General features: G+C 44.4%; 1 protein-coding gene across 1 annotated transcript in view; it reads right to left on the bottom strand.

Annotated features, from left to right (window-relative positions):
• HMOX2 (heme oxygenase 2) overlaps positions 1–17,122 on the bottom strand; it is a 29,214-nt gene extending 12,092 nt beyond the window's left edge. The window contains exons 1-2 of the mRNA XM_077828907.1: positions 17,074–17,122; positions 495–629 (exon numbers count right to left, since the gene is read on the bottom strand). Of these exons, the coding sequence (XP_077685033.1) occupies positions 495–583 (89 nt within the window). The 5' untranslated portion in view covers positions 584–629; positions 17,074–17,122. The remainder of the gene's footprint in view (positions 1–494; positions 630–17,073) is intronic.
• Between the last annotated feature and the right edge of the window lie 1,374 nt (positions 17,123–18,496).

The following is an 18,496-nucleotide window of genomic DNA, read 5'->3' on the forward strand; positions in this document are numbered from 1 at the left end:
TTTGAACCGTCCAGTGATTCAGGAGGGATAGATTATTGCACTCCAAAATATACAAGAAAGGGAAAATCTCAATCAGAATATAAGGAATTATTTCTTGGCAGAAAGCAATTAGGCTGTGGAAGAAACCCTATTAACTCTTGTCATTTGAAACTGGATGGGATAACACTGTAGGAAATAAATGTGCTGGCCCCAGGGAGATGAGCTGGATTAACTAGTCACACCCCAATACATCCTCATCACTAGTCTTTCACTTCAGCCATTTACAGATATCCTTCTCTCCTGAATGGGGGTGGAATATATATGAATATATATGAATATTTAAAGTGTTCCCACATTACTGAAAGCGGGGGTGGGAGGGAAGAGAAAAAGAGAGGGGACAGCAAACACCACATTCCCGCCTGCAACCCACATGCAGAGATACCCCTCTAGGAGACAAGTTGTTCTAACCAAGTAAAGCCCCCACTCACTAGCCAGGAGGGCCTGACAGGACTCACCTGACATTGTCGTCCTCTTCTGTTTCCTCATAGCGGACATTCTCTGCCTCATCTACCCCCTCAGAGGTTTCTGTTACATCAGACGGCATCTCTCCACAGACCTGATCTTCCTAATGTTCTCTTCACTTTTCAGTCCTGTTTGGAAACAGCCAGAGTTCATCATCCAGTTATTTCAGCAACACTTTAAGTGACTGAAGAGGAAAAACTTGACTTTAATAAAGCAGAAGATTCCTGAATGAGGAGTGGGGGGAAGCACCAAAAGCTGCAATTCCTTGAGCTAAGAAAGCCTTAACTCACTCAAACACATGCATTGTCAGTCGACAGAGCTGTGCACTTGACGTCCTCCCTTGGTGGGCTCAAGGATATAGGGCATAATACAAGCTTACCTGTTTATGGTCCAACACTGCCTTAGAAAACAAAGAACCTTGTGTCCCCTCTTGCAGCTCTAAGCAAAGGCACTGACAGCCTCAGCTCAGAGTTACATACAGTGCATAACAAAGCAGCTCACATACTAATAAACCGTAACCTTGTGCAAGAAAGACACCTGTAACTCAGCAAGCAATCCAAGTTAGGCTTCCCACTCGGGTTTGGTGAATCAACTGAGCAGACTAGAAGACCTGTATTTCACCAACCTGCATGATACTTCTGAGCAAAACAACTCTCTTCCACCAGGACTGCAAAAAAATCCCTAGACCATCTGCAGAAAAGCAAGATTTAGAGCAGAGTGACTGACCTGGGGAAGGAAGGGAAACAACCCTCCCCCCTAGATCTTTTTCATCTTTAGTTTCTGGGATTTGAGCTGCAACTGACTCGCTTACATCAGCAACCTGCAGCCTCTCCTCTCTCCTATTAGCACTGCAGTAAGTTACACCAGCTAAGCAACAAAGGCAGACAGCTTGGCAGGGAATTAACAAAGCCTCTCTCTCTGCAACGTAGCACATCTGGAAGGGAAGAGAAATGGGTCATGGGATCGCAAAACAATGCTAGCAAAACAGGCCTCCAGATTGCACAGTTCTTTTCAAAAAGGCAAGGCAGAGTTCACTAGCCTGGCTTTCCGGGACAGGCTCCACACCTGTCCAAAGAGTTTGACAAAGCAAAACTTCTGTGTGGCTGAAGCATTTTTCTTTTGTTCCCCTTACATTATTCTGTTCCAGCATGGACTCTCCCAAATAATAGATCCCAATTATTCAATAGGCTTTAAAAAGGACTATTTGAAAAAGCTTGAGATAATATTGAATCTGTTGCACTGCACACTACTTTAAAGACTAGGAGCCAAACATCTGGCTTTTATTACCAACTCTGACTCACTGACACTTTAGGTAAACCACTCTGCCTCTGTTTCCCTCTCCCTACCCCCCACCCCGAATCTGTAAAATGGGAAATAAGACAATTAGCTGATAGACACTAATCACCACTAAGTTAAGAGTAGAAGAAGACAGCTGGGCACAGACCAAGCCCACTGCTTATTATTTAGAAAGCATGTGTGCTAAACGCTGTCTGACCAAACACATTTCATCCTCTTATACTGTGTCTCCCAATCACCTCACTATGATCCAGAGATGTACATCACCACTCACCTTAAGAAAGCTTGTTTTAGTCCTACATGTCTATGTTTGGAGGCTGGGAAAACAGTAAATGAGATAAGACTGTTTAGAACAGGCCAAGCTAGTTAATGTGAAGCCAGAATTGGCAGCTCAGTCCCCAGCTCCCAATCTGAAGAACAAACACACAAAAAGGATGCATCAATTATAAATTAACTGCCCTTCCAGTTAATGACCTCTGGTTTCCTAACCCTCTCCTTTTGCCTTCCAGTAACTGCCCTACCTTCCCCACCACTTTCTCTAAGTTTTACTAAAAAATTTTCAGGCAAAAGGTTCCCGCTGGAATATTCTGAAGACTGAAGCCTTCAGTGATACACAAACAGCACAAACAATAGCCAGATAAGCCAGCCCTGCACAATGTGCCTTGCTCAAACCTGAAGGCGCTATCACTCACAGGGTATGTCTACCCTGCAATTAAAAACCCATGGCTGGCCTGTGCCAGCTGACTCGGGCTCAAAGGGCTTGCACTAAGGGGCTGTTTAAACTGCAGTATAGGTGTTTGGGCTCCAGGACCCTGTGAGATGGGAAGGTCTAGCCCACGCCCCAAGAGGCGAAGTCAGCTGGTGCAGGCCAACTGCAGGTGTCTAATCAGAGTGTAGACATACCTACAGTGACCACAGTTAATCTTTGGCCTCTACTAAGAATACCAACTGCCCCAAATTGTGATAGCCATTATGCTGAAGACACTTGCCTACTGGGAACTGGCCTAAGACCCAGCATCTCATTTCATACAAGTTACCAACACTCTTTGTATGGTAAGTTTGTCAATGTAAAACTGAGCCAGATTCAAATTTCTGACTTAGAGGTCACAGCCTTGTAACTCTATTATCAATCCCCCCACAAGCCAGGCAGTGCCCACAATCTTCACTCCTCCTGGAAAACCAGTCAAAGCCTACTTTACGTGTTTTCGGTTGGACACGGTAAGCCTGTCAGAGTTACAAAGCTTTCCAAGCTTTGTCTCTGCAACCATGTCCTTATTTTCCTCATTCCCTTTCTTTGATTACCGCCCCAGTTCCAACAGCAAATATGTATGCTCTAACAGCTACCTGTTAAACGAACAGTACGTGTTCTCCAAGTGCTACACAGATACTCAGTTTTGCTTAATGCCCCTCTGAGATGGTATTAATCTCATTTTACAAGGAGGAACTGAGGCAGAGAGGTTAAGTGACTTGCCCAAGCTCACACAAGGAAGTCTGGCCAAGATGGGGATGGAAATAGAGTGTCTCCTGCATGCATAGAATGTCTCCTGCATGCATAGAAACAGCAGTAGGTCAATCTTGTCTGCACACCACTTCCTTACAGCTGAGCTCTCAGTGAGCATTTGATTTAGTCCCTGCTCCAATATTTCAAAATTCAGGTTTTAAAGTCATAAATTTGCATCCAAGCCCAATCATTCTGAAAGTTCAGTCTTATGTTCCCCAGAAAATAAACCAAACTTTTGGAGAAATGGTATACAGATCTAGAACCACTACTGATATGGAAGCAGAGCATCTCTGGTACTGCAGCAAGTTACACCAGTTAAGCCATTTCAGCAGGAAGCTTGGCAGGGTAGAGTAAAGCTTTTCCCCATGCAATGCAGCACATCTGGGAGGGAAGAGATTGCACAGTACTCTTCAAAAAGGCAGAGGCAGTGTTCAGAGAGCAGAGAGCTGCTCTGAGACCACTTCCACTCACTCAATGATACAACAGAGGTTAAAAACAAAAAGCAAACACCGCCCTCCCCAGCAAAATCCTTCGTGTAAAGGGAAGCAAACTGAACTAGATTAAAAAAAAAAAAAAAAAAAAAAAGACAGGCAAGAGGAACTGCATGAGATAAGCCACAGTAACATGGTTTGATAAAGGTTCTTAGCAACCAGGTTTTATATAACACTGACTCTTTGGTGGGATTATTGGTTTACAAAATAGACCCAAGTGGCCTTTCGACTCCTCTCCCACAGATTTTTTAAGACCAGCATTTTCCTTGAATTTCCAAATTCATAATACAGTTTATAAAGTTTCAGTAGCAGCAAGTACTTGAAAGCAACGGTCTCCTCTCCACACACGTATCAGATTTTCTTTAAATTAACACAAGCACTTTCCTACAGCTTTTGTGCCAGAGAGAGAAAAATGGTATAGCATAACACTGCTAGTTATGAAGCATATGGCATGTGCAGGAGATACTGTTTTAGAGGCAAACAGACCTTGAAAGATTGATAAGTCCCAAAAAAGCACCTTCGTTTTACATTTTCTTGTAACTGATTACAACAGAGTTCTTCTAGCTCCATTTTCATGTAATTTATCCTTTAAAAAGGGCACCAGTTCCCGTAGACCTACATATAATGTAGGGCCATATGCTGGAGAAAACCTCTTTTAAAACACTAAGCTTCTAAAGGGTAAACTGATAATTTTAAAAGACTGAAAATACCTCCACAGTGTTTGTGGAAGTTCCGGGCCAGCAAAGTCTAGGAGGCCAACCCTCTCCAAGATTTGAATTCATTCATGGGGCATGGGAACTTGAAAATAAGGAGTCATACTAACTTGGCATATTTACCTTCATACCATCTGTTCTAGACTCTGGCTGTTGAGTGAAAGGAACAGACTAGAGTCCCCTTCCCTAGAGCAGTGGTTTTCAAACTTCTTCCCTGGCTACCCAGTTGGAGAAAATCGTTGATGCCTGTGACCCAACAGAGCTGGGGATGAGAGGTTTGGGATGTGGAAGGGACTCAGGGCTGGGGGTGTAGGCTCTGGGGTTGGGCTGGGGATGACGGGTTTGGGGTGCAGGAAGGGGCTCCAGGTTTGTGGGGGTGGGGCTCAGGGCGAGGGCAGGGTATTGGGGTGTGGGCTTACCTCGGATGGCTCCTGGTCACTGGGGTGCTAAGGCAGGTGCCTGTCCTGGCACTGCGGACCATGCTGCACCCTGGAAGCAGCCAGCAGCAGGTCGGGCTCCAAGGCGGAGGCACACAAGCAGCTCCGCACAGCTCTCGCCCACAGGCGCCACCCCGCCTCCCCCAGGCTCCCATTGGCCAGTTCCGAGCCAATGGGAATACGGAGCCGGTGCTCGGGATGGGGGCAGCGTGCAGAGCCCCGTGCTCCCCCCACACCTAGGAGCTGTACCTGCTGCTGACTGCTTCTGGGGCACAGCGCAGTGTCAGAACAGGTAGGAGCTAGCCTGCCTTAGGTGGGCAGCACCACCACCGGCACTTCTAACGGCCGGGTCGGCAGTGCTGAGTAGAGCCGCCACAACCCACTGCCTTCCATTCCACAACCTAGTACTGGGTCGTGACCCGCAGTTTGAAAACCATTGCCCTACAGTCACGGTATTAGTAGGCTCTCAGAACAGCTCTGCCTGCCTTTAAGAGATATGCCTCCTAGATAAGCAAAGGTAAGTTATTTAGCTGCCAGCCTGCAGCTCCTGATGAGCTGAATGGAGTTTCACTCTCTCCCACTTACTACTTCAGGTACTCTATACTGAAAATGCGACAACGGCACAGCTGAAGTGCTGCAATGCTTCAATGTAGTCAATACCCACACTGATGGTGTATGTAGTCCCTGTCATAAATATAAAGGGAAGGGTAAACACCTTTAAATCTCTCCTGGCCAGAGGAAAAACCCTTTCACCTGTAAAGGGTTAAGACGCTAAGACAACCGCGCTGGCACCTGACCAAAATGACCAATGAGGAGACAAGATGCTTTCAAAGCGGGGGGGGGGGGCTCTCTCTGTCTGTGTGATGCTTTTGCCGGGACCAGAGCAGGAATGCAGGTCAGAACTCCTGTAAAAAGTCAGTAAGCAATCAAGCTAGATATGCGTTAGATTCTGTTTTGTTTAAACAGCTGATAAAATAAGCTGTGCTGAATGGAATGTATATTCCTATTTTTGTGTCTTTTTGTAACTTAAGATTTAGCCTAGAGGGATTCTCTATGTTTTGAATCTGATTACCCTATAAGGTATTTACCATCCTGATTTTACAGAGGTGATTCTTTTACTTTTTCTTTAATTAAAATTCTTCTTTTAAGAACCCGATTGCTTTTCCATTGTTCTTAAGATCCAAGAGTTTGGGTCTGTGTTCACCTATGCAAATTGGTGAGGATTTTTATCAAGCCTTCCCCAGGAAAGGGGGTGTAGGGCTTGGGGGAAAGACGTTTCCAAGTGGGCTCTTTCCCTGTTATATTTGTTAGATGCTTGGTGGTGGCAGCAAAAAAGTCCAGGGACAAAAGGTAAAATAGTTTGTACCTTGGGGAAGTTTTAACCTAAGCTGGTAAAAATAAGCTTAGGGGGTCTTTCATGCAGGTCCCCACATCTGTACCCTAGAGTTCAGAGTGGGGAAGGAACCTTGACAGTCCCACTCCTTGAGGCAACAGCTAGATTGATGGAAGAATTCTTCCATCGATCTAGTGTTGTCTACACAAAGGTTTAGGTTGGCTTAACTATGTTGCTCAGGGGTGTGGATTTTTCAGACCCCTGAGCGGCATAGCCACTCATGGCTGTAAACACAGAATCAGAACTGGGAGGGACCTCAATAGGTCATCTAGTCCAGTCACCAGCACTCAAGGCAGGACTAAGTAATAACTTGACCATTCCTGACAGGTGTTTGATTTGTTCTTAAAAACCTCCAATGACAGATATTCCACAGCCTCCCTATACAATCTGTTCCAGTGCTTAACTATCTTGACTGCTAGGAATTTTTCCTAATGTCCAACCTAAACCTCCCTTGCTGCAATTTAAGCCCATTGCTTCTTGTCCTATCCTCAGAGGTTAAGGAGAACAATTTTTCACCCTCCTCCTTGTAACAACGTTTTATATACTTTCTCTTCTCCAGACTAAACAAACCCATTTCCTTCCCCACCCCAAATCTTCCCTCATAAGTCATGTTTTCTAGACCTTTAATTGGCCAAACCGGACAGTCTCTATGCAAAAGAATAAATGGATACAAATCAGACGTCAAGAATTAGAACATTCAAAAACCAGCCGAAGAACACGTCAACCTCTCTGAACACTCAATAACAGACTTAAAAGTGACAATTCTTCAACAAAAAAAACCTTCAAAAACAGACTCCAACGAGAAACTACAGAACTGGAATTAATTTGCAAACTGGACACCATCAAAATTAGGCCTGAAGAAAGACTGGAAGTGGATGAGTCACTACAAGAACTAAAAAAAACCCACTAATTCCCCCATGCTAATTTGCCCCTACTGTTACTCACATCTTTTTGTTAACTGTTTGAAATGAGCCACCCTGATTACCACTACAAAAGTGATTTTTCATCCTGTTGATAATAGTCCACTTTAATTGAATTGTTGTGACCCCCTCCTTGGTAAGGCAACTCCCATCTTTTCATGTACTGATATATATCTTCCTAGTGTATTTTCCACTCCATGCATCTGATGAAGTGGGTTTTAGCCCACGAAAGCTTATGCCCACATAAATTTGTTAGTCTATAAAGGTGCCACAAGTACTCCTTGCTGTTTTTGCTGATACAGACTAACACAGCTATCACTCTGAAACCTGTTAATTATTCTTGTTGCTCTCTTCTGGACTGTCTCCAATTTATCCACATCCTTCCTGAAATGTGGCACCCAGAACTGAATACAACACTCCAGTTGAGGTCTTATGGGCACAGAATAGAATGGAAGCATTACTTCTCGTGTCTTGCTTACAACACTCCTACTAATACATCCCAGAATGATGTTCGCTTTTTTTGCATCAGTATTACACTGTTGACTCATATTTAGCTTGTTATTCACTTGGACCCCCAGATCCCTTTCTGCAGTACTCCTTCCTAGGCAAGTCATTTCCCATTTTGCTTGCGTGCAACTGATTGTTCCTTCCTAAGTCGAATACATTGCATTTGTCCTCACTGAATTTCATCCCATTTACTTCAGATCATTTCTCCAGATCATTTTTAATTTTAATCCTGTCCTCCAAAGCACTTGCAACCCCTCCTGCCTTGGTATCATCTGCAAACTTTATAAGTGTATTCTCTATGCCATTATCTAAAATCATTTATGAAGATATTGAACAGAACAGAACCCAGAACTGAACCTTGTGGGACCCCATTTGATATGCCCTTCCAGCTTGACTGTGAACCATTGATAACTTGTTGGAAAACCATTCCCAGAGAGTAGTTATGTACCCACCTTATAGTAGCTCCATCTAGGCTATATTTCCCTAGTTTGTTTATGAGAAGGTCATGCGAGACAATATCAAAAGCCTTACTACAGTCAAAAATATACCACATTTAATGCTTCCCTGCACTACATCATTATAATACACCTCTGTACCATTCACACAGTGGGGCTTGATAATCAAAATAGAAATCCTGTGGCAAAATGAAGTTGAAAATTCTATCCTTCTGAAAACATCCTTTTCCAGGGCAAAAGCTGTACACATCTGGAATAAGCGTAAACCCATTCTGAACAATCCATCCAAAATTATAGGCATCTCTCTAACTTCACTCCAATTTCAGTACTCATCAGGTTTACTCTACGAATTCCCAATGAAGTTACTAAAACAAATATGTAGGTTTAGTTGTTAGAGTACGGGTCTACAAAGTCTGTTCCTGGCTTGACCTCTGATGCCATGTGACTTGGGCAGTCATTTATGGACTGTGCCTCAGTTTCCCCGTCCATAAAAAGCAAACGATACCCAACTCATGAATTTGAGGCTTGTAAAGCTCTTTGAGATCCATTGATTAAGAATGCTTGTGCCCAATATTCGTACGGTCTTCTCTCTATCATTTCTGTTTTGTGCTAAGGTAATAACTGTCCTACTTTACTGAGTCCTAAAGAACCATGAGCATTTGTGTCATATCCCATTCATTCTATGGAATTTATTAAAGATAATATTACCATAATGCCTCATTCCAGAGAGGCTAGAGATTAACTGCTCAGAAGCTGATCTAGTAGTGAGGGGACTAAGACTGCAAGAGCCAAACCCCAAGTTTGTCCAGGTATTGTCTGGTATGAGCAGAGCAGAAACTGAGCAGTCTGGTGTAGTGATCTCTGTATAGTGCTACAGATGTTCGAATTAATACTAAATGGGTATAATACTCTTAACAAAACAAAAAACAACAACAAAAGCCATTTAATACCTCAAGATTTTCAGCAGGAACAAGTATTAGAGCAAGACTAGAGAAAGGTTAGACACTTCTGAACAAGAACATCTGCATCTCCAGCTAGGGCAAAAGCTACCAGCCAGGCTTGTCAATCCACATGCTTCTGGGTACAGTCTAATCAACAGCAAGTCAGGAAAGAAAATCCCTGATGCAGAAGAGGATTATGAGGACTTTACACCTTCCTTTCTAGTATGGATCTGGTCACAGACAGGATGCTCAACTGGGATACCTGCCTAGGCAGATCTTTGGCCTGCACCAGTGTGCAAGTTCCTATGGGAACCAGTATAGAATAATTTTGCACAGAGGCATAAAATGGCAGCACTTCCAACCCCAAATTACAGCTTCTAACCCAAAGTAGTTTTAGGTAACGTGCAGAATAAAGAATGGGTGTTTCCACACACCAACCTCTGCCACCCCCATTTAAAAAAAAAAAAAAAAAGAAAAGAAAAAGGTATCGTACTTCAGGGACGTGTTTCTAACTCTAAGTCTCAGCCATGTGCCGCTGGCCAGACAGGACCGAGCAGTATTTTCTTCAGAGTGCAATAGCAAAGTCCCCTGCCAAGTTGCCTATTGAGTGAAGTGAGGCAGCCCGTGTTACAGGTTCTCCAGCCAGGTCAGAGATGAGGCTGCTAGGCTAAGAATGGCCTTACTTTGCAGTAAGAAAAGGAGTACTTGTGGCACCTTAGAGACTAACAAATTTACTTACGTTGCAGTGTTTCAGTCACGAGCACTGTAACAAGATTCTATATATTTTTCCTTAGTCAATTTTGCCTAGTGATTCAGTGACCACAAAAAACAAAGCACAGTTAAGGTTAATTTTGCTGTCCTGTTCATAAAAATCACATGGGAGGTACCAATGAGTGTTGAGGCAAGGCCTTGTGCAACTGTACTATTTGGCCAGCTTTCTAATGCTTTTGATACATATTACATCAAATTAAATCCTCTATTGTTCTAACAGGAAGCTTCCATCAAGCCAGATGTGCCCAAGAGATATCAAGTGGGGTCAGTAACAGACAGTTACAATGCATTAAACAATTCAACTATGTTGGTAACAAGCCTCAATACATAGCAGTTATGACAAATGTGTTATTCATGTATCTCACAATGGAAGCATTACCAGTGAGGTGGGGACAGTAAGAGGTCTCGGAGAAATGCCATTTTCAAAGCTCTTTACAGAACTAAATTTGGACAGAGTTAGAGGTACAAGTGGCTGATGCCAGTTCTTTACACTTGTGTGTACTGTTAACAGCACACGGATTGTAATAGATCCAAAATACTATAAATATTTCCATAGTAAAGGACTTTTAAGGTCCTTCAGTAACAATTACAGTAAACACAAGGATATCTTCCATCTACCCGTTAACTGCAACCCTCTCTGAGATGGAACATGCAATCATCTAACCACACTACACAATAGTGTAGGATGATGGGGAATGCTATACAAAGGAAACGGAAGGGTAAATTTAGGAAGATAGAATGATTATCAACGTTGCAGTTCAGTCAGAACACTGCACTAATAGCCATATTACTCTTTGATAAAGAATTCTACGAAACTTTTCACCAGTCAGCACCTTGATTTACATCTTATCCAAAGGACAGCATTTCCAGCAACACAGTGCCCCAAAGTATAATATAGGGGCATTGGTCCAGTACTGACTCTGGAAGAAAAGCACCAATACCACTTCCTGACACACACAGAGGAACAATGTACTACTTCCAAGGGCCGACTAGCACAACCCTGAATAGTGTGCAAAATATGCCAGTTGCACCATAAGGTGAGGTAGCTGCAGGCAGCACAGAAGGTTGTGTGTTGGGTTTGAAAGAAAAAGGTTCTTCCTCATTTAGCTGATGCCACACCAGATTAGAACTAACCTCTGACAGTGGAAAGCAGGCCAGATGTGGCAAAACTGAAACAGGAAGAGACCACAAAGGACCAAGAAGATAGAAATTTTGTTGAAGATAAGAAACCAAAATAGGTTTCTCCACAACAGAGGTGAAAGGATAAAATTTGCACATACACGTAAGTAGCGAGGCTGCAACATTCTGAATGAAGCTACCCCAGTTCTCTGAAAAAAGCTAGCAAAACAAGCACCCACTAGCGTGGGGAGTCCAGTTACCCATGGAAACTGGTACATGATTACCTATTTGACAATACAGTTACCAGACTTGCCATAGAACATCAGTTCCACCATCTCTTTTGAAAGCATAGGATACAAGATGGGCAGAAGAGCTTTTTAATGGCAAAAAAAGGGATGTGACAAGGCTTTCCAGGATATCATGGGAAGGTGTTATTGTCACTCCAGTATGGCAGCTAGAAATTTGCTTCCTCACATGATTGTGTCTCCTCCAGGCCCACATGTACACTGTTGCAGTTGGCCAGATACACCATAGGGGTATGACACTTTCCATAAAAACATAAAACAGCCATAGCCAGAAATAGGAAACTGGACCTGATGAGGCAGTGACCTAACCTTTTGTTGTTCTAATTTGTTGGGAACAGGTGGAAGGTTTCCTGTGATTACTAAGGGTAGATATTTGTGGACCTTCCCATCCTCTGTTCAAGATCCTGGGAAGGACCACATCTGGGATGAATTCTTCCTTGCCTCTGTACAAATAAGAGGCCATCTTTAACTCCTAAATGGTAGAGGAGTAAGCTGTTAATCACCTGGTTGGACTAGATACTTATTAAGGCCAACACTAAACAACAAAAACAGGCCAAATGGATAAATTCAGAGATGTATGCCTACAACTGATTTCAGAATAAGGATATTCCAAAAATATATTTCTAGTACAGCAGCCAGTTTCTCCAGGAGTCAGCTGGAGTTCAACTGCAGAGGTCTCCTCTGACCAGCAGTGATTGTGCAAAGAGGAACACATCTATGAATTGTGATTGCATACTGAAATGCTGACAAAGGGGAAAGTTGGAAATCCTGCAACATTTTAAAAATCACAGTCGTCATTACTGGTTTATTTTGAAGTTGTCCAAGTACATCCTGTGGTTTGACTAGACACCAGAAGGATAATCCCATTGAGGAAACTAAATTCCCAGCAGCAGTTTTTTGCTATTTACTGTAGGAAAATATCCGTTGCTGCTAGGCCACAAATTATGGTTTACTCTGGATTAGTTGAAGACTGCTCAAGCAGTCCTCATTACGATTAATGTACTGGCATATTAGAAATTTAACCAGGCCTAGCACTGTAGTTGTACCAACCAATTTCATTGCAGTGAGAAGATTGCTGTTGCTAGGCCCTGAGTGATTTCCAGAAATAAGGCATGTAGAAAAGAGCAATGCACTATTTGTATCTTGTTAATGGATTACCATGGTTAGCAGATTAAATACATTTCTAGTGTCTCATTGCCTCTGCTTGGCTCTGTTTCCTGAGTAGAACATTTTTATAACTATTTACAGATAAAGATAAAAATATCAAATCATTTGAGCCATTTATTCAATAAAAAATCAGGCAATGCGTTTTCTGGGCATTTTTACTTGCAGTGATATGGCACTTTACAAAGTCAACTAATCTGTCTTCTCAACACCCCTATGACGTAAACAAGAATTATCCTCATCTTATAGGAGGAAGAGATTAGTACCTGCCAAAGGGCACGTAGGAAGTTTATGTCAGCATAGGAATTGGAACTCTGGAGCTGCTGATTCCTGGCCCTTTGTTCAAGCCATTATTTAAAAAGCTGCAGTCCATTTAAAAATAAAATATAAGCTGCCCAGCAGCTATTGCTTCTCACTGAGAGACAAAGGCTTAGAACTAAAGGGACAGCTATGAACGGTGTTTCAGGACATGCGCGTTGAAGGTCAATTTACTGTTTGGAACCATATCATGGCAGACATTAACAGAGTCAGCCAAGCACTCTCCACTGTCCTCTAGCACTGGAAACACCAGCTCTAATAGAAAGTGACGAATTTTAATACGGGGATGGCAAAATGTTATCCTTGGACTTTACTATATTGCCCACAGTTGCCCAAATCTCGGTTCTTACATGGCACCCATTACAGTGGAATCCAAATGTTTCACAAAAATTAGAGTATACAAACATATTTAACTCTTTCCTTTAGTCAACTGGGACCAGATGTGTGTGTTAAGTTATTATGGGAAGGCTTGGTTGAAGTGGGTTTTGCAGTTCGATCAGAAAATGCCGACAATCACAGTCATCCCGGAGCTCATTCCAAACTCTCAGGCTGTTCAATGAGAAAGCTCAGCCTTCTACATACAAGAGTTCAATTCTTGAAACTGACAGTTCCAGTGCAACTTGGCTATCACGGGAGTTCCTGATTTTGCAGCAGAAAGTGGTCCCCGTACAGATATGGATCAATCTCATGGCGGACTTAAGAGGAGAACTGAAAAATGCTGAGTCAAATCTAAGTTAACAGGGAACCAAATACAGAGAACAGCAAAGATTTTTATGCTCTTGGCTGCTTGCGTTGTTGAGAAGCCTCATTGTTGCATCCTATGTCAAGTCTTCATGTTTTATTTTTTAGATTGCAATGAAATTGTCAATTTTCTCTATGATATCAGACCTGGAAGCGTGACTGAGTTGATTCCAACAGGAGTGGGTAGAGTTCTTGTCAGCTATAGATTAACAATCAGAGGGTAAACACCCTCAAAAGAAGGTGATGTTATGAAGTGGAGAGTTCTTCAAAATATTTTCTTCTATCCATTAGCTTCAGCTCAGTCTTTCCAAGAATTAGCTTCAGCCAGCTGCAGATCTCAGCCAGGCGCTTAGAACTTAAAGAAGGTGTCATCTAGTACTGATGTCAAGGCAACAGAAGGAATCTGTCTGTTTATTGATGACTTAAAGAAGGTGGTGTGGGCTTTTTTTTTTTTTTTTTTTTAAAGTGATTTGCTTTTAAAAGGAAGCTGGAAGGGCATACTGAATGGAGGTCCCACAGGGATCAGTTCTGGGTCTGGTTCTGTTCAATAACTTCATCAATGATTTAGATAATGGCATGGAGAGTACATTTATAAAGTTTGTGAACAATACCAAGCTGGGAGAGGTTGCAAGTGCTTTGGCGGACAGGATTAAAATTCAAAATGATCTGGACAAACTGGGGAAATGGGATGAAATTTAATAAGAACAAATGCAAAGTACTCCATTTAGGAAGGAACAATCCATTGTCTACATACAACATGGGAAACAACTGCCCAGGAAGGAGTGCTGCAGAAAGGGATCTGGGGATCACAAGCTAAATCTGAGTGAACGAAGTAACACTGTTGCGCAAAAAAAAAAACCCACCCCAAAAAACGCAAACATTCTGGGATGTATTAGCAGGAGTGTTGTAAGCAAGACAGAAGAAATAATTCTTATGCTCTACTCTGCGCTGATTAGGCCTCAGCTGGAGCACTGTGTCCAATCCCAGGCACCACATTTCAAGAAAGAGGTGGACAAATTGGAGAAAGCAGAGAAGAGCAACAAAAATGACTGAAGGTCTAGAAAACATGACTGCGACAGGGTGCTGGGCAAAGGGTTGCAGATCCAGCCCTCTGTCATACCCACTCCTTGTTAGGGGAACAAATTAGAGCAGGCTGGAGATAACCTGGCCCTAACTGGGGAGACAGAGACAGCTGCTACCTAATTAGCCGGGGACTGCATAAAAGCCTTCAGAGAAGAAAGCTGGGAGAGAGCAGGAGAAAGGAAAAATGGAGGGAATGGAAGGTAGGGGGTAGCTCTCCCCCCATAGACAGTGAAAGGTTACTTGCACATGGTGAAACGGTGGTGGGAACAAGCCTGAGAACAAAGTGCCTCAGTGGTTACTAAACCGAGGGTCTGAGCGTGACTTCATGTACCTGGCAGAAGTCAAGGGGGCCCTGCTACACTCTGCTACAATAACCTCTGAGGGGAGACTGAAAAAATTGGGTTTGTTTACTCTAGAGAAGAGAAGGCTATGGAGGGACATGATCACAGTATTCAAGTACATAAAAGGTTGCTACAAGAAGGAGGGAGAAATATTGTTCTCCTTGACCTCTGAGGATAGGACAAGAAGCTTTGGGCTTAAACTGCAGCAAGGGCTGTTTAGGTTGGACCTTAGGAAAAACCTGTTGTCAGGGTGGTTAAGCACTGGATTAAATTGCCTAGGGAGGTTGTGAAGTCTCAATCATTGCAGATTTTTAAGAGTAGGTTCGACAAACACCTATCAGGGATGGTCTAGATAATACTTAGTCCTGCCATGAGTGAGGGGACAGGACTAGATGACCTCTTGAGGTCCCTTCCAGTCTTACAATTCTATGCTTCTATAAGTGCACCCTCTCTTCCATGCATTGTACTTGTCAAATGTTTGCTCATAAAGCTCTCCCATTACCATGAAGAGATTTTAGCCTGACTTTATAAAACAGACATGAACCTCAGTACAAGTGCTCCAGTGAAGGTTTGGGAGGGGAAAAGCCACAAACATGCAACCCTGCTTTCAAAGCCTTAATGAGCTCAGCTGGAAGAGAGCAAAACAGTATCACCTTCCTTCACCCCCATGGACATGAAGAGAAATGACAGTACAAGGACTTGGTATTTTCCATATTTACATTTTAAAAAATCTCCATCCTCCCCTAACTTGTTAGTTTTGCAGTCCAAAACCAGTATGTCATGTAGTAACGCAAACTTAATATTCAATAAAATCCATTTAACTCAGTCTAAATTGTGAGGTCCAAAGGTGTTGGGACTTTTAAATTAAGATGTGACATGCACATAGAAATGTACACACTAGCCATTTCATTTTACTGAAGAAGAAGAAGAAGAAGTCAAAGTCAGAGATTGCCCTCCCCCCTTCAACTTTTACATTAATGCTGTAGTTCCCAGGAAACTGAATGGCATCAAAACTTTATTACACACAGCAGCAGCGAAGAGTATATCAGCTCCTCTTGCACCCAGATCCAGACATGTAACAGTGAGATTAGTCCCAGACTTTTAGTGACACAAGTAAAATTAAATATTTTCTGTTTTTAATTTCAGAGTATGCATATGCCCTATTGTGTGTTTTATGGAAATGATTTAAGCAATAATGATAAGGAGGGGGGCACTTTTTGACAGCCAGTGACCCAGGGAGACTCATCATATAGAGTCAGTGACCAAAAAACAGAGGAGGAAGAGGAAAAAAAACAGTCTACCCCCAGAGACCAACAGCTGGACAGCCAGTGTGACAGGTGATGGACATAGAAGCTGAAGCATCCTAAAAGAGGGGTGCAAGAGAAGCGTTTCCTCCGAGGAATGGCACCGCCCCTTCCATTGAGGCACGGGCAGGAAAAGCTGCGCCTCGCCCCGGGAGGCAGGAGAGGCGCCCGCCCCTGGGCAGCGGCAAGAGGACGGAGGGCGGTAGAGCGCAGGCAGACAGCGCTGTGCAGCCCCAGGCACGTGCCCGGTGACCCCCCCGGGACAGACAGGCGGGATGATCTCACACCGGCACGTCTCGGCACGCCCGTCACTGGCTCCACCTGCCCTCCTGGGGCTGAGGCGAGGCGAGGCGGTTCCCGCCCCCAGCAACGGGCCCAGGCCGCTCCGCCTGCCACCGCGCGCTCTCCAGGCTGCACGCCCGTTGCCAAGGGCGCTGCTCCGCGGAGCCAGCGCCCCACGCCCCCGCCTGTCCCAGCCGGGCTCCGAGGGGCGCCCGCCCTCGATGACGCCCCAGCCAGAGGCGGCTCCGGGCAGCGAGCGGCAGCCACCCGCGGACACGGCTCCGTGGCGGGCGGTCTGAACACTGCTCGCCCCGCCACCACCTGTCAGGGACCCCGAGCCGCTGCCGCACCGCCGGCCCGCCCACTTAGCGGGGCGCACGTTGGGGCTGGGGCCGCACGACCGGCGGGCAGGGCACCAGCCTCGCCCCGCGGCGCCCACCCGGCCGAGAGACGCTCCGAGCGGGCCCTGTGAGGACCGAGCGGCACTCACCCGCAGCAGCTCCTCTCAGCGCCGCAGCCGCCTCGGCCTGCCGGAAAAGGTGGGACAAAGGACTGTCGGGCTGATTAATTATTCACGAGAAGGCGGGGCACCGGCGAGTTTCTCCGTAATTCAGCCCAGGCTGACGTGACTGGAGCCGTGACGTAACAGTCCCCACCCCTGTGCAGAGGCCCCGCCCCTCATTTGCCCCCGCCATAGCCCGTGGATCGGGCTACCCTCCTCCCTGGCTTTGCAGCTCGTGGATGGCACTCTGCACTCCCACGTGCTCCCTTGCCCCAGCCAACAAGTTGTCCCTGATTGTCCATCATTAATGAGTGCCCAGAATTCCCTGGCAGGGCTGGGGCTTCACTGCAGTAGGTACTACATACATAGCCTAGAATAAAGTCTCTGCCCTTTTCGGTCCACCCCCCCTAATTCGTAGTAAAAATCACAGGCAGGTCCTGGGCTTCCATGATTTTTATTTATTGCCCCAGACCTGACTCTGACATTTACTAAAAATAACTGTGATAAAATCATCTCAACCTTAGCAATGTAGGGCTGGAAGGGACCTTGAGTGGTCAAGTCGAGCCCCCTGCACTGGGGCAGGACCAAATAACCTAGATCAGCCCTGCCCTGACAGGTGTTTGTCCAAGCTGTTTTCCACAGGCTCCCTTGGAAGCCTATGCCAGAGCTTAACTGCCTTTACAACTAGAAAGCTTTTTCCTAATATCTGACCTAAACCTCCCTTACTGCAGATTAAGCCCATTACCTCTTGTCCTAACTTCAGTGGAAAGACAAGTGATCACTCTCCTCTTTATAACAGCCCTTAGCATATTTGAAGACTGTTTTCAGGTGTCTCCTCAGTTTTCTTCTCTCAAGCCTAAAGATGCCCACTTTCTTTAACCTATCCTCAGAGGTCAGGTTTTCTAAACCTTTTATTATTTTTGTTGCTCTCATTTGGACTCCAGTCTATCCACACCCTTTCTAAAGTGTGGTGTCCAGAATTGGACACAATACTCCAGCTGAGGCCTCACCAGTGCTGAGCAGAGCAGTACAATTACCTCCCATGTTTTATGACACTAGTGTTAATACATCCCATTAGCCTTTTTTTGCAACTACATCACACTGTTGACTCATTCTCAGTTTGCAATCCACTATGCCCCCCAGATCCTTTTCAGCAGTACTACCACCCAGCCAGTTATTCCCCATTTTGTAGTTGTGCATTGGATTTGTCCTTCCTTCGTGAAGTACTTTGCATTTGTCTTGATTGAATTTCAACTTGTTGATTTCAGACCACTTCTCCAATTTGTCAAGGTCATTCTGAATTCTAATCCTCCCCTTCAAAGTGCTTGCAGCCCATCCCAGCTTGGTGTCACCTGCAAATTTTATAAGTTTACTTGCCACTTCGTTATCCAAGTCATTAATGAAAATATTG

Source organism: Eretmochelys imbricata, chromosome 10 (assembly GCF_965152235.1).
Source record: "Eretmochelys imbricata isolate rEreImb1 chromosome 10, rEreImb1.hap1, whole genome shotgun sequence".
Taxonomy (NCBI): Eukaryota; Metazoa; Chordata; order Testudines; family Cheloniidae; genus Eretmochelys; species Eretmochelys imbricata.